The sequence below is a fragment of the Lissotriton helveticus genome, chromosome 9 (assembly GCF_964261635.1).
Source record: "Lissotriton helveticus chromosome 9, aLisHel1.1, whole genome shotgun sequence".
Classification (NCBI taxonomy): domain Eukaryota; kingdom Metazoa; phylum Chordata; class Amphibia; order Caudata; family Salamandridae; genus Lissotriton; species Lissotriton helveticus.
In genome coordinates this window covers 1,139,319,948-1,139,345,834 of record NC_136070.1, presented here as the reverse complement: position 1 = coordinate 1,139,345,834, position 25,887 = coordinate 1,139,319,948, and the positions used below count along the sequence as shown (strand labels likewise).

Sequence of the window (25,887 nt, the reverse complement as noted above, 5' to 3'; positions counted from 1 at the left end):
ATAGGATTGCGACCGAACCCTGTTCGGTTCATCCTATTTGCGAGGCTGTAACCGATGACAGGAGGTCGTTCGGTTCCAGTTTCCAACCAATGTCGAACAGACTCCGGTCCGTCCGACATCGGAATCAGCCCCGTAGTGTGATTTGTGAAAGGTATAAAGTGAATTTAGAGATTTTGCTCCACTCTACAATATAGGAAAGGGCGTGTAATACACTCAGCAAAACTGTAACATTTAGAAATAGATACAAACAACACAGATATAATAAGTGTTCAGCATTTAGCAATGCCGCTTTATTAGTATGCTCTCAGGTTATTTCACAATATATATGTGTAGAAATTCTGTACAAAGTAGACTCAAAATAGGTTTGAAATGGGAAAAGGGGCTTTGGTTCATAAAAATGTTGTACATTAAATAACCACGGAGTTTTAGAAACTCATCTTATGTACATTCACCGTGATAGGAATTAATATGTACTAGCACCACTACTCACAGGTTTGTGCCTAAATGTCACTTGTTTTAAAATTAAAATATTTTGATTAGGTTTTAAAAATACCTATAATGATTTTAGGCATTCGGTGACCTATGCGACCTGCCCCAGAACAGCTCCTCTTTAAGTGTGTTTCCAAAGAGCCATCAGTGACTGCAGCTGGTCCACCAAAGATTGTGCTGCCAAGGTGTGGCAAGCGATGACAGTATAGTTCTAAGTGGCAGGGTTTATAAAGATGTGCATAACATGGATGAGTGAATCGGGTCAATTTGTGTCCGTCAGAGCACTTCCCACGCTTACTCTGACCACCATGAATCAATGTTAGTTTCATCTGATGAGAACTGCAACAGCCGCTCAAGACTCTTCTAACATTTAACTTAAATATACATCAACTACCAATTAACAGTGGGGAAATGTCTGAAAACCAGCTATCCGTCAAACATTAAAGGCTACTAGGATCAGAAAATAGCTCAAAGTGGTAACATTTGAACATATCTGCTTCATATTATTCCTGGGTCCTACAGAGTCAAATTTACCCTTAAATGTAAATCCTATTAAACCAGGATAAAATACTCAAATTATCACCGATCTTTTTTTTCTGCCACAGAATTAAAATTGTAGGCCAACGATTGAAGTGAATTGCAATAAATGCCTTTGGTGGTGGAGGGATTCAATTAAGCCTCCCCTGTCTGTAACATAATCTGTCCCACATACATTTAGACACATTGCTGATACATGACTTAACAATGTTTAGTTATCATATGGTGATTGGTTAGAACATATGCAAGAGGAGAAAATAATTAAATGAAGCTCCTAGACAACTTTATAAAGCCAAGCAGTCTCCATCTCCCTATTTTGTTTGTAAAAACAAATCTTTGAGGTATTGGTCCTGAGACAGTAGAAAATACTTATTCGGAATAATGTTTTGCAGGTGGTTCAGACATCAAAATGACAACATATACTGTTTGTGGGACATTATTATGGGATCATCAACGCCTGAGTAAGAACCATTTAAATAAGTGTTCATCTATCCATGTGCTTAAAGTGTTGCTTTCAGTGTGAATACTGCAACGCTAATCATCCAGCTGGCATAGTAGAGCAACTCCTCGTTTGATCCAATGCTGTACAGGTTTATTAGTCGGTAGCAACAATCCAATGACAAAGTTTGTGGAGTGTCCTGTGGTGGACAAGGTTCCTTTGCGCTCGCTGGTCTTGTACAGTGGACACATATAAGCATTTGATTTCTTGATCTCTGATTTTTTATCTGGAAGAGAAGTAATATATTACACGTATGAGACTAGAGACTGGAAAATGAGTATGGATTTCAGATATTTTGCTAATCTCCTCATTTTCTTTGGCCTTTTAGAAAACTATAAATCCCTAATTCCTATATTCCAGAAAGTAAAACACAAAATTTAAATATGTGTCAAGGATACAACTGGATAAAGAGACTGATAAAAAGAACACTTGAAAGAAACATTCATGAGGATACAAAGACACATTAAGCAACTTTGGTCTGTGGCTTTTTAATACAACAAAATGGCCATGGTTTGTGTGAACCTGGGAATGTGGGGACTGCAATGTAGACTTTTGTTTACAATAAAAATATATTCAAGTGAAAAAAGTGTGTGCCATACAAATTCATGAATAAACTCTACAGATCAAGATATGAGCTCTGGTTCAAATCTAACAAATACATGAATAGAATTAGCACATGATAGTGCCCTTTTCTAAATTCTATCTCTTTAGTACTTTACCTTTACTACTCCTAAACGCCCTTTGGGAATACCAAAAGTCGTAAAGTTAGGATTTTGTCTAGAAAACTTAAGTTTAACTGAGACAACATCCTAACTTTACGACTTTCGGTATTCACAAAAGGCATTTAGGAGTAGTAAAGTTAGGATTCCTAACTTTACTACTGTAAAGTTAGAAATCCTAACTTTACTACTCCTAATTGCCCTTTGTGAATCCTGAAAGTTGTAAAGTTAGGATTTTGTCTCAAATTACTTTTGTGCATCGGGTTCAATATGTACACTTTTTGGTTCTGATATTCAATGTATTCACAATTATATGGCAAGGCTAGTAATGAAGTGTCTGATAATGAAATGAAAATAAAAGATAATGAAGTAGAAATTGATCAGCTAACTCCTTTGGTCAGTCAGATAACATCAATGAATAAAGACAAACTATGTATAGCCTTTCCATAATGAAATGTCATCCTTCAAAATCCTATGCACTATTTAAAGCTTTTTTAGCAAATGCCAAGGTGATTGATCACTGGAGCTTATATACGAATCTAAAAATAACGGCTAATCTTTCAGTCCTGATAAAGAAGCCTTTGCTTCGAAACATGTTGACTTTATAGGAGTATCCGCACATCATACGCAGGACATCTCCGCATCACCTTTTTAACAGGTCCAGCCTCAACGACCTATTAAAGTTTTTTAAGACCATGAGGCCAAGTCCTTTTTAAATCACTTACCCATACTCACGCCCGATCTCTCCTCTTACTACCCAATCACTACACATAGTGTTGTCAAGACAGTGCTCCCACGTAGTCGTAGGTCTTAGCACACCCGGTCCCGCAGCGGGGCAGGAAACCCCTATGATGAAGCATGACACCAAGGGCCCTTTTGGTGTGTGAGGGATATTTAACCCCTTCGACGCTCATGACGAGCCCAGCTCGTCATGGAGTTTCCATTGACTTCAATGGAAATTACATTCAAAGCCATAAAACACCTTAGCATCCAAGTGGTTAAGCAAACACTGTGTGCATCCACATCAGGATGAGTAACACATTTCCTTGAACATAGTCCGATCTATGTGGTGGATCTTTTGATTTAATTACTAAGTACTAGAGGAGGACGTATCCGCCCTAGTGTCCGTGTATGACACCTCTTCACTCCCTCGCCTTGTTATATAAAGCTATCACTATATCTAACCATGCTTTAATTACATTCGCTCTTGTCTTGGAAAGTGTCCATAAACATATCCATAGTTGGAGAATAAATACTGTATTTGTGTTATCTGCATATATTTGTAATACATTAATCACAATTATTTTTTGATTATTTAAATGTTAATAATCCAGCTGACACTTCTGAAATATATATGTGATGCTTTTAATGTATTTTTAAGAGGAAGTATAATTTCTTCTATGAAGCATGAAAATAAAACATTAAATCCGAATTAAAATCCTTTGAGAAAAACATTGGCAAAATTAAAATTAAATTACTATTTATATCTTGTCCAGTTATCACATTTAAAACACAACTGCTTTATCTATGCTACGAATATAATACTCTCCAAAGTGAAAGAGCTGTTTGTTAAACCTATATGTGCTTCTATTAGCCAAACGCATGGACTTTTATGGCTTCAAGTTCTATGCAGATAGTGACGCTACGCAACTCACTTTGAGACAAGATGGGAATTCCGAAGAAACAGCGCAAATATTTTCCTCGTCTTAAAGAATTATCTGTGTTGATTACTCAAAACTCTCTGACATTAAGTATTAACAAAAAAGTAGTAGTTATGTTTAGCAACGCCACAGCATGGCCTAGCAATTTGTGCCCAACATTTTGGGTAGTCCTTCTGTACCGTGTGGGTATACAAGAAATCTAAGAATAATTTTTCACCTGAAGCTCTCTTTTGAAGACCTCATTAAGATGATCTTGTTTCGTCTTCTTAGAATAGAGAGAAAGATTTTACCGTCTCTTGATTCCTGTTCTAGGAAAACATCGTAGAGGCACTGATAATATCAAGACTTGATTTCTGCAACCCCTGGCTAGTAGAGCTCCCAAACTACTTGTAACACAGATTGCAAGTTGTACACAATGCAGTTTCACAAACTATCTTAGGTCTTAACAGATGATTGTCCATGTCTACACATCGGTGAAACTTTCATTGGCTGCTGATTGCCAAAGGTTTACTGTTTGAGTTAAGGTAATATGGGTCAGCTCAGCCTGCTCTGTATTAGCAGCCTCCCGGTAGCCCTGAGAAGCATCCAGGATATCGAAATCTTCTGTAAGCACCTAAAAAGAACAATTGTTACTTACCTGTAAACAGGTGGTTCTCCAGTATTGGTGTCTTTCATAGATTCACATGCTTGAATATTCCCCGTCGTCGGAGTGGGAGTCCCACGGTAAATAAAATAGCAATAACATACTCATAATATGTATATGTAGAAACATAACACATGAAATACACATTAGAAAAAAGGCAGAAAAGCCTAGACATAATTCCACATAGGAATACATGAAGAGGGAAAAAGACACTTGTAGTCTATTCCTGTCATTATGTTGGTCCAAACTGTAGCCAATCAGGCGCCAGCAGCCCTCCAGAACCTTCTCCTCAGGGCTTAGTACCTCAGATTCTCGCAGCACAAGAGTGACCACAGAGTCTATGAGGAGAAGAGAGCCTCTGAGGGGAGGTGGGCGGGTCGCATGTGAATCTATGAAAGACACCAATACTGGAGAACCACCTGTTTACAGGTAAGTAACAAATGTTCTTCTCCACTATTAGGGTGTCTTTCATAGATTCACATGCTTGAACATAGAATAGAAAGCAGTAATAATGAACCGACTTATAAGACCAAAGTATATGAATATACATACATATCTAGTCATGCAAGTCAAAAAGAACATGGTAAACCATAATGGAGGAGGGAAGACAGAGGCTCACCTTATTGAAAAAGATTACGAAGCACAGCCTGTCCCACTGCAGTATCAGCATCATTGATGACACCCAGGCAGAAGTGTCTTGTAAACGTGTGCCTGCTGGACCACGTGGCTGCTCTGCAGATCTGATGAAGCGGCACACCGTCGAACAGGGCAGTTGAAGACGACATCGCCCTGGTGGAATGGGCCCTCACTGGAGACTGTAGAGACTTGCCTGCCATTTGATGGCAGAAAGTGATGGCCGAGGAAACCCAACGAGCAATAGTGGGTTTGGTACCTGGACACCCCTTGTGGAAGCGTCCATACGCTATGAACAGTTGGTCAGCTTTACGAAAAGGAGCTGTTCTGCTGATGTAAAATTTTAAGCACCTTTTAATGTCAAAGGAGTGCAAGCGCTGCTCTGCTGGAGACTGTGGGTTAGGAAAGAAAGTCTTTAGGAAAACAGGTTTGTTGATGTGGAAATCCGAAGGCACCTTGGGCAGGAAGGTGGGATTAGTGTGAAGCACTACACAGTCCGACTGGAATTGAAGAAAAGGAGGATTTATCGTGAAGGCATGAATATCACTTACACGACGTGAAGATGTCAACGCAAGGAGAAGAGCAACCTTCCAAGTAAGGAACTTCAAATCAGCCTTGTGTATAGGTTCGAATGGTGCCTTCATGAGTTGTGCTAAAACGATGTTAAGGCGCCAAGAAGGAGGAGCGTGCCGAACTGGTGGGAACTTGCAGAACAATCCTTTGAAAAATTGACGCATTATCCTAGAAGAACAAAGCGAAGTGGAGCCATCCTGGCGGAAGCGTGAGATTGCCGCCAGAAAAACTTTCAAAGTTGAATGAGACAGTCCGGATTGAGCCTGTTGTAGAAAGAATGGGAGGATTTGCGCAGGCGTGGAATGAATGGGATGGACACCAGCCGCAGCGCACCAATGGCAAAACCTTCTCCATTTAAGCTTGTAGGTTTTAACGGTTGACGGAGCTCTGGCCAGAGCGAGAATGTCTCTACAGTCTGGCGGCATGGTTAAATGGGCAAATTCAAAGTGTTCAGGTTCGAGGCTGTCAAACTCAGAGATGCGGGGTCCGGATGGAAAATTTGACCCTTGTCCATCATGAGGAGGTCCATCCAAGGATAAAGAAGGATGGGCTCGCACTGGGACAGAAGGAGCAGCTCCGAGAACCACGCCTGTCGAGGACATCTTGGAGCGATCAGAAGAATGTGGCAAGGCTGCCTCCGCATCTTCCTCAATACTCGAGGCACCAGAGGGATCGGGGGGAAAGCGTAAGCAAACAGATTGCACCAATTGATCAAAAGGGCATTGCCCTGTGACCCTCGGTGGGGATGCCAGCTTGCGTAAGATGGGCATTTCCAGTTCTCTGGTGTGGCAAAGAGATCCATCGACGGACGACCCCATCGCTGAAAAATCAACTCGAGTGTTGGTTGATGTAATTCCCATTCGTGGGTCGATGACGTGGACCTGCTGAGGGAATCCGCTAGGATGTTGGAGACACCTGGAAGATGAACAGCATTGAGAGTGATGTGGTGACTCAGAGCCCAGTCCCAGATCGATTGCGCCAGCTGAGATAAGAGTGGAGACTCTGTTCCGCCCTGCTTGTTTATATAATGCATGCTGGTTGTGTTGTCCGTTTGGATAAGGACTGACTCTCCTTGAAGTACTGAATGGAATGACTTGAGCGCTAGAATAATTGCCGTCAACTCCAGCCTGTTGATGTGCCAAGCCCTCTGAGGCAGAGTCCACTTGCCCTTTATGGACAGACCTTGGAGGTGTGCCCCCCATCCTTCCAAAGAGGCGTCTGTCGTTAGAGTAAGCTCCGGAGTGACGGAGAGGAAGGAAGTCCCTTCAAACAGATTGGATGACTGCGTCCACCATTTGAGAGCCGCCCTCATGCGAGCGGTGACACAGACTTTGTCATTGAAGGAACCGGTGATCTGACGCCATTGCCCATCCAGTTCTTCTTGAATGGGGCGTGTCCGTAGTCTGCAATTTGGGATCAGCGCAATGCACGATGATGCCATTCCTAGAAATGACTTTAATAATCGGACTGAAATGGACTGCTTTGTCCGTAGAAGAGAAACCAGTTGAAGTATCTTTTGTTGGCGTTCCTGAGACACAAACGCTTTTGCAAGAGTTGTATCCAACATGGCCCCCAGAAAATTCTTGCAGAGAGCTGGACGTAATTGGGACTTTTCGATGTTGATGGAAAGTCCGAGGGAGCGAAAGACCTCCTGACAAAGGCGTGTGTCCTGAAGCAACTGCGTGCAAGACTGTGATTTTAGGAGACAGTCGTCCAGGTGTGGAAATATTTGTACACCCTGGAGACGCAGGTAGGCAACCACAGGAGCTATTACTTTTGTAAAGACGCGAGGTGCGGAGTGTAGGCCGAAAGGCAGCACCTTGAATTGGAAATCTTTCCTTCCCACGCGGAACCTCAAGTACTTCCGATGTCGCGGTAGAATAGGGTCATGGAAGTAGGCGTCTTGGAGATCGATAGCTGACATTAAATCTCCCATCAAGAGCAAGCGTAAGATCTCTGACAGCGTCAGCATGCGGAAGGACTGGCACTTGAGATACTTGTTGAGTGCTCGCAAATCCAATATTGGTCGCCAATCTCCGTTTATCTTGATGATAAGGAAAAAACGGGAATAAAATCCCTTCCCCCTTTGAGATTTTGGCACCACCTCGACTGCCCCCTTCTGTATCATAGGCGAACTTGATGGAGTAGTTCCTGAATGTGGGCCGGAGGTGGGCCGGAAGGTGGAGTAGGAGGAGGAAGTTTGATGAACTCTAGAGCATGGCCTCTCTCTACAATGGCCAGAACCCAACGGTCCGAAGTAATGGAGGACTATTGAGAACAAAACAGGGAGATTCGACCTCCAACTCTTTGGGGCAAAGTCAAGTCATTGTCTCTTGGGAGCAGATCCTCTGTAGGAAGATTTCCCCCTATAGGTCTTGGAAGACTGCTGATGAGAAGACTGTTGTTGGTTATTGGAATAGCGTTGGTTGCCTTGGTTGTAGGAACGATATTGGTTGCTTCCTCCTCGAAACTTTGAAGAGGTGCCGCGTCTGCGTGCACCACGAAAGGGCTGCTTCCGAAATTTTAAATTTTCTAAAGAGCGGGCAGTGTCGGTATCTTTTTTGATAGACTGTAATGCCTCATCGACATGTGCCCCAAAAAGAGATTCGCCGTCATACGGCATATCCAATATTTTCGCATGCATCTCCCGCCGAAAGGATGTGGAGCGTAACCAGCCTTGTCTGCGTAGAACAGCCGCTCCAGCAAGCTGCCGGAAACCTGTACAGGCAATATCGACGGCACAGTCAATAATTTCCTCTGATGTTCTCTCACCTTCTTGGAGAAGTTGCAAAGCGTCCTCCTTTGAAGCGCATGGTACTAAAGCCACGAAAGCCGTCATGTCTGCCCATATCTGGCGATCGTACCGCCCCAAAATAGCCAGAGCATTGGCCGCTCTCACTGTGGTGGAGGCCATCGTTGAAAATTTCCGGCCTATTGCATCCAGATGACGACCGTCGCGATCTGGTGGAGCAGTCACAGTAGACGTAGGATTTCGAGTACGGCGCTGAGATGCCTGCGTAACCACCGAATCTGGTTTCGGCTGTCCAATAAGGCATGCTGGACTACCAACAGGCGCCTTATATTTCTTCTCCAACCGGGGCATCTGCGCCGGCAGCAAATTTGGGGTTTGCATCAACTTCACCCCTTCAGCCCAGATAAAGTCAATAATAGGTACAGTATGGACTTGCTTAAATGGTTGGTTCTTGAAATCATAGAGGAAGCAATCTTCTTCCCTCTGTACTCTTGGCAATTTAAAACGTTGAGCCGCCCTATCCATCAGTTGATGGAAACTTGCAATATCCACAGGCGGAGAATCACCTGGCGTTACCGGAGAGGGAGATGGTGTTTGAGCTTGATAATTGTCCCACTCCGCCATATCTTCGTCATCGTCTTCTCGGACCTCACCATCTTCACGATCCGGAGTAATGTCACCTTCGTCGTCATACACAGTAGTGTGTATCCGAACTGACGTTTGTATCTGAGGAGCAGATGTCGGTAGAAGCGGCAGACGAGCCGCAGCAGGCACTGCAACAGGCGTTAAAACAGAAGGAACTGTAGGAACCTGTGGAGAAGGAGGGAAACTCCTATTATAATCCTCTAACATATGTTGGAGATTAGAGATAAGTGACAAAGGAACTGTCGCTGTAGGAACTTGTACCGTCGTTTCCTCTTGTTGGAAATATTGGTCCTCATTATCATTGCTATAGTCCTGGCACTTGATTACCAAATCAGATGGACTACGTGCCGCCCTAAAAGACTCATGCACATCTTCCTCCGAATCCTGATCGGAATCCGTGGCAAACAAGGGTGAGGGAGGTTTCGGGTCACTGGAGATGGAAATTTGGTCAATAGGCACCTTGCGGCGTTGGTGAAGCGTGTTGGCGGTGGCAGCAAAGGCAGAGAGGCAAATGCGGAAGATGTCGTCGGTCGACTACGACGATGAAGGTGCTGGAGTCACACAAGAAGAATCCATCGTCGATGGTTCTGCTGTCAATGGCAATGGAGCCGTCGACGGAGTCGACGACGAGGATGACTTCTTTTTCGTCGACGGAGCAGTCGTCAACGAGGCAGTCGTCGACGGGGCAGTCGTCGACGGGGCGGCCGTCGACGGGGCGGCCGTCGACGGGGCTCTTAACACTCTTCGTCAACGAATATTTGGTCGTCGACGGTGGAGGCTTCTTCGATGACGAAGCAATAGGGATAACCGATGGTACAGTCTTGAAACTGAGAGTTACCTTAGTCGACGACGACGCCGTCAACGAAACAGTTGTCGACGATCCTGATGCAGACGTCGTCGTCACTGTCGTCGTTGACGAGCCGGAAACTGCAGATTTAGTCGTCGGGACGACCGTCGACGCTCCTGTCGACGATGAAACATGTTTTTTGACAGAAACATGAGTGAAAGATGCAGCAGACGCCTGAGAGCCAGGTCTCGTGGGCGTGGACGTAGCAGGTAGAGGTGAAGACACCGCAGGGGCCAGAGAGAGAGACATCTTCTTCTTCTTAAGGAATGGTGAAGGCAACTCCTGCACACTACCACGTTTTGAAGCTGCTTGGGAACGACCAGAAATTAGACTTTCAGCATCAGAAAGTATATTATCCTTGTCCTTAAGTCTCTGAAACCACAGAAGAAGACGGTCTTCCCTATCTTTTAGAGTCTTTGTGGAGAAAGTTCTACAGAACTTACATTTACCCACCTCATGGTCAGGGTAAAGACAGTAAATACACTTACTGTGAGGATCTTCTGAATAAAGGCGCAGATTTCCACAAGAAGAGCATGGTCTAAAGAGAGACTTCTTACTAGAAGACATGCTGAGAACATAGGAAAAACCTGAAGAGAAGAGAAAACTGAGCAGAGCTCAGGGAGACTCCCTTTCACACGACGTGCGGTAGGCCTTATCTCTTTCCCTATAGGCTCAACTCAGTCCCGATAAGTTCAGAAAACAATTAAAAACCTACCTGTTCAATGACATAATTGAATCAACAGATTTAATCAATGAAACCATATCTTCTACTCTGAGCTGTGTTTTCCATTCTTTCCCTTAGCACTGGGACACTTCAGTCATGTATTCATTCATTCAGCACTATCAATGTGATTGTTTTTAAAAACATTATGATTTGCAGATGACGGTTATATTATATATTAATGATCCACTCCACACCATTCCTTTTATACTACATGTTATGGATAGATATGCATCTGGACTGCATTAAAAAAGTTTTCCATTTTGGAATACAAATCTCATAAATGGTAATCTGCCTTTTTTGCAGGCCACCAGCCCTGTGATTGTAGTCAATCATAGGTAGTCGCAGATTGAGAACTGCCAAATGAATATTGATGCTTTGGTTCATTAGTTTGTGAACCAACCCAATAATACATAGATTGGCTCACAAAATCAGATTCCATTTGTAAAAAGTCAGCAAGCAATTTGCAACTACTTTTTGAGAATGGAACATTAATATACCTGGACCTTACAGACCAACCAAACAATTAATTCCTATTGGAATACTGGAATGTTGACAGATCAACTGAAAACAGTAGAATGCTTCAGGGCCAATAATCAGGGCTGGACTGGCCATAGCGGACACCAGGTTTTTCCCGGTTGGCCGGAAGGGTGGGGGATTGTTTTGGACTGGTGAGGACTGTTTTTGTTACTGGGAGGCGGTTTTGCAGCAGTGCTGCATAATCGGCCCCCAGTAACAAAAGCACAGCAGCAGTGTTTCCCGCCAGAAACACGCCCCACCCCTCCCGGGGGGATGGCTGAACGTAATTGCAAGGAAAGGTTTGCGGTTCCCAGTCCAACGCTGCCAATAATGGCAATTATGGGCCTTCTACTCCAACATTCCAATGGTTTTCATTTTATTTCTCACTTTTTAATTTAGAACATTTCACCTATAGTGGTTAGGATGTTCTAATAGCATTATAATCATTCTGCCTCAGGCTACACCAGTTGTTAAAGTCACTCTTCCTTGTTATAGGTTCTTCTCTGAGATGCAGGTCTATAATTTGGTTTAGTGCCGTCATAGCCTGATGGCCATAATGTTACAGTGTAAAGTCTTGCAAATGTCCTCCTGTGCCAGTCATATAGAGTTGGCTATGAATACAAAATGTTTGAAAAATGCAGTTCTGTGTACACTGGTTATTTTTCAACTTTAAGCATAAAACCATATATAAACGTATTCTAAACTAACTTACTTGGTTTTATCCAAATGATTGGTACAGCATCAAACAGGATCTTGGGGAATTGTTCAGCCAGTAGACCGCTGAAAAGACAAAACAAGATATAAATAAGCATCCCTGCTTTCCTGATATTTAAACTGTACAAAATATCTCATTTTAGTTCATTAAAAATCATTATTGTCTCTAGTATTTTCTGACTGACAAGAGATGAAATTTAGTAACTAGGGCTGTAGGAAAGTAGAACCTGCTTTCATGGTTACCCCCACTTTTTGCTAGTGTCGGTCTGTTTTCTGACTAGTCTGACTGGGATCCTGCTAATCAGGACCCCGATCACTGTGCTCTCTCCCCCTAGTAAGCACACCGAGTTCTCTAAACAAAACCAAGCCTCCAGCAACCTGGGAAATCCCCCTTGCTTTTGTTTTGATTTCGTCCTAGAACTCCTGTAAAGCACTGTAAGACGGCCAGTTCTTAGTGACATCTTTATTGACGTCTTATGTCCATCCTTACGTCAAACCCAGGCACCTTTCAGGTATAAATATACCAACGTTGCCTTAAGCAAACACACGGTGGTGATTCTGGAGCAGAGCAGCTATCTACTTGCCCGAGAGCCCAGCTGCCCCTCCTCCTTGACGCACTGAGAGAGACGCTGTCTTTTCTCCTGCCGAGAAATCCAGCTCCGGTGTTTCAGGATACCTTCGCGGGTTACTGGGATATCGAGTCCTGAGAAAGAGATGCTTTCTAATACCCAGGTACGGAACTGACTAAACCCTTACAGAGAATTCTTGAGTCAGATTCTTGGCAAAACAAACTTAACTTAAACTGCTACTTACTTACTCCTTCCCACGTATTAGGCTTAGGTCAGGTACACCGGGGTAGGCGTATTTAGAAGCACCAGTTGAGTACGATTAGTCAATGTATATATGTATGTATATATTTTATCTATTTTAAAGAATCATATGGCTAAGAAACCATATCAATGCTTTTACAGTATTATTTTATAAACCTCCTTTTACTGTACGCACTTTACTTTACCATGAGCATTACAATCGTGGCAATTCATTTCTCTTGTATGAGGAAGAAAACTGCTCAATAAATAACACCTTTTATTGAAAACGCCCGTCTCTCTTTTCTCTGCATTCTGGTGAAACTAAGTACGCACATTTGACTGAGTGAAATAGCTGTCTATTGTTTTCACACGACTCTAGAGATACACTCTTATTCAGGGAGAGCAAAGTTGTCATGTTTTATGGTTGTCAGAAGCTAATCCCTTCTTGTCTATCCAGGGAGGTTAAACTCCTCCTCGTTTATTCGAGAAAGTTTCTAGTGACCTCTGAGCTAGCTGGCAAACCGTAAGTCTAATATAGTCAGTAGAGACCTAGATAACCTCAGTCCTACGTCTACACTGCTGAATATATTATTCCAATGCGCAGAGCCTATTGGGAATATAGGAACTACACTACATGGCGCCCAACGTTTGGTAAGGCGATAAATCTAACGCAAGACGTTAGAGTAACTCAGTCGTGCTTTTTCACACAGACCCTTTTTCCCGTAAATACTCCAAAGGACGTCTGGAGTGGGTAAAAGGTTAAAATCCGCCGGAACTTAGTAGGAAGAGATTTCTATGTATAGTTTTTGGTTTAGCCAATGTTGAAGGATACAGTGTTCCAAAAATATTGTGCACCTAATCTTTGTTTCCTTGAAACCTGACCTGCAACAAAAACCTTTCTGTCAGTAAAAATGTCAGAAAGTGAAGAAGAAAGGGAGGCAGCTAGAATAGCAGCTCGACTCCTAGAGGATGACACTAGTCTCCTGCAGACCGACCTGAATGCAATACTCATTCCGGTCAACATAAGAAAAACTATAACTCTTAAACTTATAGAGAATGGACTAACATCGATAGGTGGTATAGTCGTATTCGTAATTGAGGCACATGAATAACGGCACAGAAACCCGTTTCATAAATTAGTCATAGCGCATGCTGTCACATTAAGCAAGCACTATTCCTCCAGCCCCCTAGAAAGCACACCGAGTTCTTAAACAAATCCAAGCCTCGAGCAACCTAAATCCCCGCCTGCCATGTTTTGATTTAGTCCAAGAACTCCTGTAAAGCACTGCAAGAACGCTCAGTTCTTAGTGACATCTTTATTGACGTCTTATGTCCATCCTTACGTCAAACCCAGCACCTCTCAGGTATAAATATACCAACGCTGTCCTAAGCAGAGACACGGTGGTGATGAACCTGGAGCAGTGACTACTTGCCGGAGAGCCCAGCTGATGCGAGAGCCCACGGACGCTGCCCCTCCCCTTTTGACGCGCTGAGGAAGACGCTGTCATTTCTCTTGCCGAGAAATCCAGCCTCCAGCGTTTCCAGCCCACCTTCGCGGGTGACTGGGATATCGAGTCCTGAGAAAGAGATACCAGACCTCCAGCCTTCTAAATCCCAGGTACTGAACTGACTAAACCCTTATAGAGAATTCTTGAGTCAGATTCTTGGCAAAACAAACTTAACTTAAACTGCTACTTACTTACTCCCTCCCATGTATTAGGCTTAGGTCAGGTACACCGGGGTAGGCGTAGTTAGAAGCACCAGTTGAGTACGATTAGTCAATGTATATATGTATGTATATCTTTTATCCATTTTAAAGTATCATATGGCTCAGAAACCATATCAATGCTTTTACAGTATTATTTTATACTCCTGCTTTCACTATATGCATTCTACTTAACCCTAAGTATTGCAATTGTAGCGATTCATTTCTCTTGTATGAGAACAGAGACTGATCAATAAATAACACCTTTTATTGAACACGCCCGTCTCTTCTTTTCTCTACAAATCTGGTGAAACTAAGTATGCACGTATTGACTGAGTAAAATAGCTGTCTTTTGTTTTCACACGACTCTAGAGATATACTCTTGATCAGGGAGAGCAAAGTTGTCATGTTCTATGGTTGTCAGAAACGAAATCCCTTCTTGTCTATCCAGGGAGGTTAAACTCCTCCTCGCTTATTCGAGAAAGTTTCTAGTGAACTCTGAGCTAGCTGGCACATAAAACTTAAGTCTAATATCGTCAGTAAAAGACCTAGTTAACCTCAGTCCTACGTCTACACTACTGAAGATATTATTCCAATGCGCAGAGCCTATTTGGAATATAGGAACTACACTACATGGCGCCCAACGGTTTGGTAAGGCGATAAATCTAACACAAGACATTAGAGTAACTCAGTCGGGCTTTTTCACACAGCCCCTTTCTCCCGTAAATACTCCAAAGACGTCTGGAGTGGTTCAAAGGTTAAAATCCGCCGGAACTTATTAGAAAGAGATTTCTATGTATAGTTTTTGGTTTATTCAACGTTGAAGGATACAGTGTTCCAAAATATTGTGCATCTAATCTTTGTTTCCTTGAAAACCTGATCTGCAACAAAAAAAAAAAACCTTCTTGTCAGTAAAATGTCAGACAATGAAGAAGAAAGGGAGGCAGCTAGAATAGCAGCTCAACTCCTAGCGGATGACACAAGTCTCCTACAGCAGGACCCGGATGCAATACTCATCCCGGTCAGCATAAGAAAAACTATAACACTTAAACTTATAGAAAATGGACTAACACCAAGAGGTGGTACAGTCATATTCGTAATTGAGGCACACGAATATCGGCAGACAGAGGTATTCTATTAATGGATAAACTTTCCAACAGCAAACGCTGTCACAAAAGAGTTCCACTATTATAAAATAGAGGAACCTCCGGATGACTACACTCCTTTCGAGGAGGTGGAAATCCCATTAAAATACCAAGAGCAGCCGCTCTGGTTTAAAGGCGCCCTAAAACATAATAATCACATCACCAGGCTCGGTCCACTAGGTAGACCAGGAGCAACATGGCCAGTTCTAGCCGGCTACACACCACATCCAGACATTGAAAAAATGTCAATACCAGAACTTTTAGTTCAGCTAAAACAACTGATTAAAATACATAGACAATTAGTCCAATATGTAATGCGGACTTCAACAGTCCAACCAGCTATTAACATTCCACAGCTGACCCCTCATCAGGGGAACACAAATAAAATCACACCACAGAACATACAATCATGTCTGGGTAAAATACCCATAAAACGGGAACAAATTCCATTCTGGTTAGCACAGAAAAATCACTCAAATAGAGGCCGTATTTCCGGATACTACCCCTACTGAGAAACACAGAATTCTGACTATCTGCCTTCCAATGGGGATCGCACCACATGTGGAGGACTGTGACACTTGGGGCACAGTCTTTGCTTCCATTTACACAAAAACACATGGTGTTCCGTCCATGGCGGTAATACCTGATGTGCTAAGACAGATTCAAAATGAATACGGTCCAGAACCTGCTTTAACTCTGGGTATGAAATTACTGAAAGACTTCAAGCAGGTCTCAGCTTTATTATTATCTAACATAAAAGGGGAAGCAGCATCTGTAGCGATCCGCCAGAAGTTGAAAGAAACAGATATAGCAGAACAACCATTTGAACTTGCCAGAATCATAGAAAAATCCTATGAAGAACTAGGAAGAGATAGTTTGGGTGGGAAACCAGTGAAACCCCAACTAACTGAAAATCCTGAAAAAGTATTTATTAAAAATAATCTAACCGCTCCAAAAAGGAGCTGGGATGGAAATAAACAATCCACTCCCAAAGAAAAAAGATTCCAGTCCAGAGGAAAGTCTCCTCAGCGGAGAGAAAGATCTCCAGACCAAGGACACAAGTCTCCCCAGAGGGAACCCTCTGAGAAAAGATACAACCTTAGAAATAGGGATAATTTGAAGAAACCTGATAGATATCAAGATATTGATACACGTCCATCTCGATCTTTTCAGACTTCCTCGCAGAAATCGGAAAGAAGAGGACGGTCAGAACACAGGGAAGAGCACGTCAAGTCCAAAGACAAGGAACCTGCTCATCAAAGTAAAAAATTACAATTTCCAAAGAAGAAGGTAGCCAGTATTAAAGTAATCAAACATGCCGAGGATCCTGAGGACACAGCTGAAAAACGGAGAGTGGGCTCAGACAATGCTAGACAGCGCAGCAGAAGTGAGCATAGCTCGCAAGATCCTGATGAATCATCTGGAGACAGTGGACACGAATGAATACATTCAAGTGGAAACTGCAGACACCAGAGTTAGCAAACCTCATACAATATACGAAATAACATTACGTATAGAGGGAGATAAGACTAGGAAAATAAGGGGTCTATTTTGGGATAACCTCTCCAAAGGCTATGACATCCTTTTAGCTGAAAAAGACTGGCCACCAGAGTTTGTCAGGGAGTGCCCTCGTGGCGAAGAAATGATTATGCCTGCCTTCTCAAATCACATTCCAATACATAACAAATATACACTTGCAAGAAAGTGGGCAGTAGCCCAAGCTCCTGCATTATATAAAAACCATGTAGGATGGGATGAGGACTCACCTCCTCACCAAATCCAGTTAAAATCTCAACCAACTGCACAAAGGCAGTACCCAATTAAGCAAGAAGCAAAAAAACAGGTCAGGGAGATCTTAGATCAACTTGAATACCAGGGGGTGATTGAAACATGCACCTCACAAATGAACAATCCTTTGTTTCCTGTCTCCAAGCCAGATGATTCATATCGTCTAGTTTTGGACTACAGACACCTTAACTCATGTTGTAAAACATTTGCAGTACAAAACTCACACAGTGCAGCACTAATGAATAGCATAGTGCGCAAAAAATACAAAACAACATTAGACATCTCTAATGTATTCTTTTGTCAAAATATAGCACCTGAAAGCAGATATTTGACCGCTTTCTCAATAAATGGTTCGCAGAAAAATTTCGGTTGTTTACCTCAGGGGTTCAAGAACAGCCCAGGATTATTCTCAGCGAGAGTAACAGAGTTACTACAAATATATGATGATGAGGCATTATCTTATGTCGATGAGATCTATCTAACAGATGATGACTTGGATACTCACTTGAAAAGAGTGAACACCATAATACTTGGGTTCGCAGCAGAGGGTTATAAATTCAACTTCAAAAAGTCAAGAATTGCCCCTCTAACTGTCCTGTTTTTAGGATATGAACTATCAAGTGAAGGCAACCTGGCAGACAATTTCCTAGAGAAATGTGCCGTAATCCAAGCACCAAGAACGCTGAAAAACTTACAATCAATTCTAGGTTTCCTGAATTATAAATTATGCAGAGAGGGTTAAACCTCTCTATGACATAATAAAACCAGATTTTAAAACAATCAATTGGACTCAAAAACACACAGAAATGTGGAGATCATTACAAACAGACATGTTAGCTAAAACAAAATTGCAAACACGCGATAACACACGCAACCTTGTGATTCGAGTCATCCCAGGAAGATGCGGATTCACATACCTAACCTCTAATGAGGGAGAAACGGTACCAATAGCTTACAAATCACATTTGTACACAGAAGCTGAAAAAACATTCAGCATTAAGGAAAACATTGTTCATGCGGTTCAAACAGCTGTAGCAAGAGAAAGAGACCAAGCTGACGGCAGACGGATTACAGTCAGAACAGCAGAATCAGCCTTTGAGGCATTAACAAGCCCATGTAATTTACCTACTATGGCATTAAATCCAAAATGGATACAATGGGAAAATTCTCTTGCTACAGACAGAGTGAAATACTATTTTGACCCGGAAATGAAAAAATTAAAAAATCTAGAATATGAAAGAGAATATCCTCTGCCAATCGACATTCTGCCCATACGACAGTACGCCTGTGTAATATATACAGACGGACCTGCACAACCCTCGGTTTGGGGAAAACAAGCCTATAACGCCACATGCGAGATTGTAAAAAACGTGTGTCGCGGAGAAAAATTAAGACCTCTGTTAACGAAAACACACTCAGTGGAAAATAATTCAGAACAACAAACTGAAATAATAGCGTTAAAAATGGCGCTAGATAATGCTGATCGCGAATTCCCGACACTAATAGTGAGCGATTCATATTACTGCGTCAAATCATACAATAACGACTTGCAGAAATGGGTTCAAAACGGTTACAAAGATGACACAGGTGCCACAATAAAGCAAAGACTCACGTGATACATTCACTGAGTCATGAACGTGATGGCGTTCACGTTTCAGGGAATTCATTGGCTGAGACAGCCACAGCGGAAGCAACTAAATCGGCTTCCGTAGCTACAAAAAAGCGTTCGGAAAAATACACTGACGGGGAAACAATGCTGGCGGTGAAAACATCATCAAAAGGCGACTGCTCAGCGCTACCCATCACCTATCCACTCAATTATACATACATAATCGATGCAAACTCCGTTACTTTTGCTCAAACCCCTGGAGTGGGGGATAGAGTAATTCCAAACACGAACAGGAGAATATTGTTAATAGCAGAAGCACATATGGGTGAGGGTCTTAGACACCTTAAGCTAAAGGATTCTCTGGAAGAATTGCAATCCACATACTGGTGGCCAGGAATGAGCCTGCAACATCACACATTTGCAAAAAACTGTCCAAACTGCAACAGAGATCGCAGTGGCGACCGAGACGGTGTTTTGCCATGGCGTTTTGCTCAAGATGGGATTAAACAATAAATATATAAAACCCAGTATGAATAATGCGTCAAATTAACATATAGAGACTATCATCACTTAAAATGTAGACCCCAGCTCTCGGCTGACGTCTGAACTGTTATAAAAGGATTTGCGAGTCTATAATGGCATATACGCAATTGGCATGCTACATTCTGACCATTGTCCTGCTTTTAGCTCTCGAGCTTATGGGGGGGGCATGGCCAGCATGGGCATTGCATTGCGGGACTCTTATCACTTCCTTCCTGAGGGAAACGGGATGGTGTAAAGAAAAAACCAAGGCATAGAGCAATCTATTGTGGTAAATAAATAAATAATACCCTATTTTTGACTAGACTTATAGCATAGCAGATAGCTCAATAAATAAGAGTCAAGATTCGAGGTAGTAGGAGTTTCTGCAGGTTTATTACAGCATAAGGACAGGATCAGGACAACCTGCATAGGAACAGAATGACAGGGCCCAGCAGGACAACTGGGGCCCAGCAGCTGCCGGGGCTTGGTCTGGGATGAGCGCGCTAACATTTAATAACAAAACATTGACTTATATACATAGCGCAAACACATAGCAGTACATTGCAGTAGGCGTAACAGTAGGTGGAGTAGGAGGCGTGACGCGTAGCAGTCGCGAGAGATAACAGTAAAAAGAGGTGTAACTGGGAGTATACATAGACATGTGGTGCAAACGTAACAGAATATGTCATGAATGGGCGGAAACATTGGAGGGGGCTACCTAAGGAGCCGGGACCTCTAACCTAATGGTGCGCGAAAACTAGCAATGACGTGTTACTAGGAGAAGCTGGGGGCTACGAACTCTGTGCTAGGAGCAGAGACTAAAGTCTGGAGGGTCGGAGCGACATGAACCTAAACCCTATCTGGTATCTACTGTTTAGGGAACATGTTGATATAAACTAGAAGTCATGAGGGGAAAAGCTAACCTGATTCTAAGACTGGACCATGCATTATTCTACATGTAGTGCGTGATGAAGAATATTAAATGACCATTTAAATACAGTATTTCTCTAACATGGAGACGAGAAGGCTAGACAATGACGGAAACTATTGATGCAGTTCAATAGCTTAGGAATGCAGAGGAGGAGGACTGAACTGATAACCGGAACTATAACATACTTTTGGCAGACTCAGAGGCAGAGCCGGGGTGTACCGGGTACTGCAAGGCAGGAAGTAAGTGAAGGGTCGAGGATACAGGTGGGGGCTGCACCGCTCCTCAGCGAGGCTTTCAGGAGACAGGAGCTGAATCTGTGGTCCGGGCCCTTTTGAGGCCTGGAAACGGGGACTTTATAATTGAATAACGTGCACACTGAGAAACGTGGCAACATTACTTACATAGGCCTGATATTCGTAGTATTCACGAGGACTGGAAACTAACATACTAGAGGTGGACACAACTGCAATTGCGTCTTTAATCAGAAATGGGGAATAACATATGCATATTGGTCATGCACACATAACATATGATAGATGGGGCGTAGGGACACAGAACATGGCAAAATTTACTTTTCCACATTCCCTCCTTGTCACTACGTTTCCATCAGGAAACATCAATATTCATGATACCGTCTATCATTTCATACAGTACCATTTGCTCGTCTCGAATTGTCTTGGAACGGGATTTAGAACGGGGCTTGGGACGGGGAGTACAAGAGGTAGCACACATGCTGCAAATCGCAGGGCCACATTGTATACAGAGGCAGCAGCTAAATATGATCGCTACTGCAATACCTAGAAAGGACAGGACTTTCCAACCCCATGCGGAAATTATATTCCAGAACCAACCTGACCATGTCCAGGTGCCTGGATCTTGGTGTAACAGATGGGCAATTTTATGGAGTCTGGTTATAGCTGAATAAACAGACGGCGCGTTATTTGGAATGAAAATACAACAACTGGATCCGAGAATTCTACAGGCCCCGCCCCTATCGGCCAGTATGACGTCAAGGACGAGACGATTCTGTAAAACGACAATTCTCATAAAGGATTGCTCTTCAGTTAAGTTACCTAGAGCGGAGGCAGTCTCATCTACTACTGCTTCAAGGGTTCTTGTTAACCTACGAATAAGCTTACTATTTACAATTGTACCTAAATAAGGGAAAACACCTTTATCTATATCAATGAATTGCTCTGCAGCGGTTTCAGTATAATCGACAATCGGGAGATTTCTCTTGTGTCTAGTGTGTACTAAGAAAGAATTCCTATGATAGTCAGGTGGGGCTAGAAAAACAGGTGGCAGTAGGAAAGCAATGTAACAGGTTCCCTCCCAATCGAGGGGCAGACGGACATATGCAGTTTGACCACAAATAAAATAAGAATGACGTGAAGCTTTGAAAATAGATTTCCCACTGTCACTATACTGGATAACAGTAGTACATTCACTATGACCTATATGTACAGAACCATAACTACGGACACATAATTCGCCTTTGACTGGTAGTACTGAAATAGCGGGTGAATCTGGAGTAGTATCAGACTGAACATTCAGAACCATGAAATTCGACGAATAATTTCCTAAATTATATACTTCATTTTCTAAATCTAAACCTGTTCTGTGGGGGAAACCTTGCTTGTCTGGGAAACATGTACTGTTAAGAAAAGACATATCTGTTGAGGATGACGTTAGCGTGGACCATGCTCCACACGAACCATTGTGTGAGAATGGATAAGGAAAGAGTGGCAGAACTCCCTTCGGTGTCTGGAAAGGGGGGAGTCGACCACACACCCAACAATTAGTGGCATTGCTGGTCTGGTGTGAATAATGTAACATACGGATAAATGTGTTATTACGCATGGCGAGGCGGTATGCATATTCGTGAGGAGGCAGATCACTAAACGTGTGCTCTACTGTAGCATGAGCAGACATATTTACATGAGGAACTGAAAAACACAGGTAGAAAGCATAGCTGGTGCAGGAAATCATTATGCTGAGAAATAATACGAAACTCAGAAAAACGATACATTTAATTGAGCTTTGACTGACTCTCTCACTATGGGGGTCTATTTTATACATGTCAGAAACAGTCTAACCGTTTCACCTAAGGGAGGACTTATACAATCAAACTGGCTGACTTATTAGACCTAAGCTTTAACTTATACTCCTGTTGCGGAGTTTTCTCTAACAAGGGAGGGGTTGTAATAAAGTCTTGTGCGGGACAGTCCTTTAAAACAATGTTCTGGCAATCCTTCGAATCCTGGGAAATGTTCTTGGAAATGTTTTTGAAGACTGGTTTAGATCCTTTGAAAAGTTTTACATGAGAAAGGTGGACCCACCCCTTCCTGCCTTCCAACTTGACGGCAGTTCGGGTGGTCAAGAGGACCTGACGTGGCTCCTTCCAACGTGGTTCCAGCGGACTTGATCTGTCGAAATTTCTGATCAGCACTAGGGAGCCTGGAACGATCTCGTGCGGTGCCACCTCGGTATTGTCTGGAAATGCGGCGGCAACCTGTGAACGACATGAGTTGAGGGCAGACATCAAGGAAGCTAGGTAATCTGTCAGCATATTACATGAAACATCGGTAATACTTCGGGGTCTAGGAGTACCCCACATGTTAGGGGGGCGGCCGAAAACGACCTCATACGGGGACAGACCTGATCTGGAATGTGCAACCATACGCATGTAAAACAGAGCGACTGGCAAAGCTACTAACCAGTCCACACCCTTGTCTTTACATACTTTTGCTATACGGATTTTCAGAGTCTGATTATGCCTTTCGACTAGACCAGCTGCTTCAGGATGGCGTACACAATGGAACTTCCACTGGTACCCTAACAACAGGGAAACGTGTTTCATGAGTTCAGATGAGAATGGCTGGCCGTTATCAGAATATACGACTCTAGGGAGTCCATATCTAGGGAAGAATTCACGAACCAACTGCTTGGCAGTGGTCGCGGCTGTATAATCTGGGACTGGATATGCTTCTGTCCATCTGGACAAGGCGCATACAACTACAAGGACATACTTGAAACCTCGACATCGCTCCATTTGAATATAATCCATCTGGAGGACCTCAAAAGGGTGGTCAGGGGGCTGGAAACCACCTTGTTCCACCGGGACACTTTTACCTGGATTAAACTGGCAACATATCATACAGGTACGGACTTTCTGCTTGGCTGCAGCACGTAAATGCTTGTTGAACCAAATGTTCTGGATACTGTCTAACATAGCTTTTTCTCCTAAATGTGCTGGACTATGTGCGGTATTGATAATGACTTGAACCATAGAATCGGGGAGAAACCATGTGGCTCTACCCTTCGTTAACCATCCTTGATCTGTCTGGACCCCTCCTTGTACAGACCATTTCTTGATTTCATCGGGAGTAGCATGTAACTGGATATCTATGACATCTTGTGTAGGGTCCTTAACTGTCATGCATGTAGTCAGATCTGGAGTATGTGTCTGTGTCTGATTAACTGGAATGTCTGGAGTCTGTGCTGTAAGCTTGGCTGTGCGGTCTGCTAAATCATTACCTTGGGAAATAATGTCAGTGACTTTCGTATGTGCTTTGCACTTCATGATAGCAATAGATGTCGGTAATTGTACGGCATCTAACAGGGCTTGAATAAGGAGACCATGCTGAATCTTGGTTCCATGAGAAGTCATGAAACCTCTCTCCTGCCAGAGCACTCCGAAGTCGTGTACAACTCCGAATGCGTAACGTGAATCTGTGTAAACATTAACTTTCAGGTTCTTGGCATGTATACAGGCTTGTGTCAGAGCGACTAGCTCTGCTGCTTGAGCGGACAGGGTATCAATACGGTGTGTTTCAATAACTTCGGTGTCGGTAGTCACTGCATACGCGGCGACTAGTTCTCCTGTACTAGTTCTCATACATGAACCATCCACATAAAGTGTCAGGTCAGGATCTGGTAACGGAATATCTGTCAGGTCTTGTCTTGGCTTTGTCGTAATGTTAACTACTTCCACACAATCATGTGTGTCTGGATTTGAACTAACTGATGGTAACAGTGTAGCAGGATTCAGGACGTTGCAACGTCTAATTTCTATGTGTGGCTGGAACAGTGTCAATTCATAACCTGTTAAACGTGCAATTGTCAAGTGCTGAGTTTGTGTTCGGTTTAAAAGAACTTCTACTGAATGTGGGACCTGTACTGTCAGGGAATGTCCTAAAACTATAGAATCACTTTGTCTGATAGCTAGTGCTGTGGCTGCAACTGACTTGAGGCACGCAGGCAACGCCTGGGCGACTGGATCTAATGTGCTCGAAAAATAAGCACAGGGCTTGTATCGACCTGCTTGATCTTGTGTGAGAACAGATAATGCTGTACCTTCGCGTTCTGTAACGAAAAGTGTAAAAGGCTTACTGTAGTTCGGTGTAGCTAGAACTGGAGCTTGACATAGGGCTTTCTTTAACTCGTTGAAACTAAGTGTATGGTCAGATGTCCAAGGGAGGACAGTCGATACGGCTGCCTCCTGTGTCGTTAACTGTATCAGTGGCTTGGCTAGGAATGCATACTGGGGAATCCATTGTCTACAATAAGAAGTAAGGCCGATAAAAGCACGTACCTCCTTCTGGGTTCTGGGCTGGGGAAGACTCGCTATTAACTGGATACGGTCGGGTGTCAACTGCCTACCCCTCTTGGACAGCAAGTGTCCTAAGTATACCACTTGCTGGACACAGAATTGAAGCTTCGAAGGTGACACCTTGTGCCCCATCTCAGCTAGAAAATACAGAACTGTAAGTGATGCTCGCTCGCAGTCACGTTCAGAACGGGCTGTGATCAGTAGATCATCGACATACTGGAGCAGGGCAGTGTCAGTTGGCATGTGAATGTTGTCTAGTTGTCTCTTGAGTGCTTGACTGTAAATACTAGGGCTTTCTGTGAAACCTTGAGGAGCGCGTGTAAACATATAGCTCCTTCCATTTAAACAAAATCCGAAAAGAAACTGGCTGTCTGGATGAATTGGAACACTAAAAAATGCATTCTTGAGGTCAATAACAGTGAAAAACATGGCTTCGGAATCAACGGCTGTTAACAGGGAAGAAATGTCTGGGACAACTGGATACTGAGGAATAATACATTTATTAAGCTCTCGTAAATCAATCACTAATCGATATACTGGGGGTGCATTTGGATCAGTACGTTTCATGACTGGAATGATCGGAGAATTACATACATTGGAGTCAGTTTCTACAACTACTCCTTGAGCCATGAGCTCGTCAATAATTTTGGATAAGGCTGCTACAGCCTCAGGTGGCAATCTGTACTGTCTGATTCGTGGTAATACTACACCTGGTTTGAGAGTCACACGATAGGGTGTGATTTGCATGTAACCTACATCAGTTGGACCTTGCGCCCATAAATGCTGCGGAACCTTAGACAATCTGGAATCAAAA

At 43.1% G+C, this 25,887-nt stretch overlaps 1 protein-coding gene across 1 annotated transcript in view; it reads right to left on the bottom strand.

The window, feature by feature from the left end:
• Positions 1 to 262: 262 nt before the first annotated feature.
• Positions 263 to 25,887, bottom strand: part of DNAH12 (dynein axonemal heavy chain 12) — a 1,534,490-nt gene continuing 1,508,865 nt past the window's right edge. The window contains exons 73-74 of the mRNA XM_078661571.1: positions 11,951 to 12,018; positions 263 to 1,751 (exon numbers count right to left, since the gene is read on the bottom strand). Coding sequence (XP_078517697.1) covers positions 1,561 to 1,751; positions 11,951 to 12,018 — 259 coding nt within the window. The 3' untranslated portion in view covers positions 263 to 1,560. The remainder of the gene's footprint in view (positions 1,752 to 11,950; positions 12,019 to 25,887) is intronic.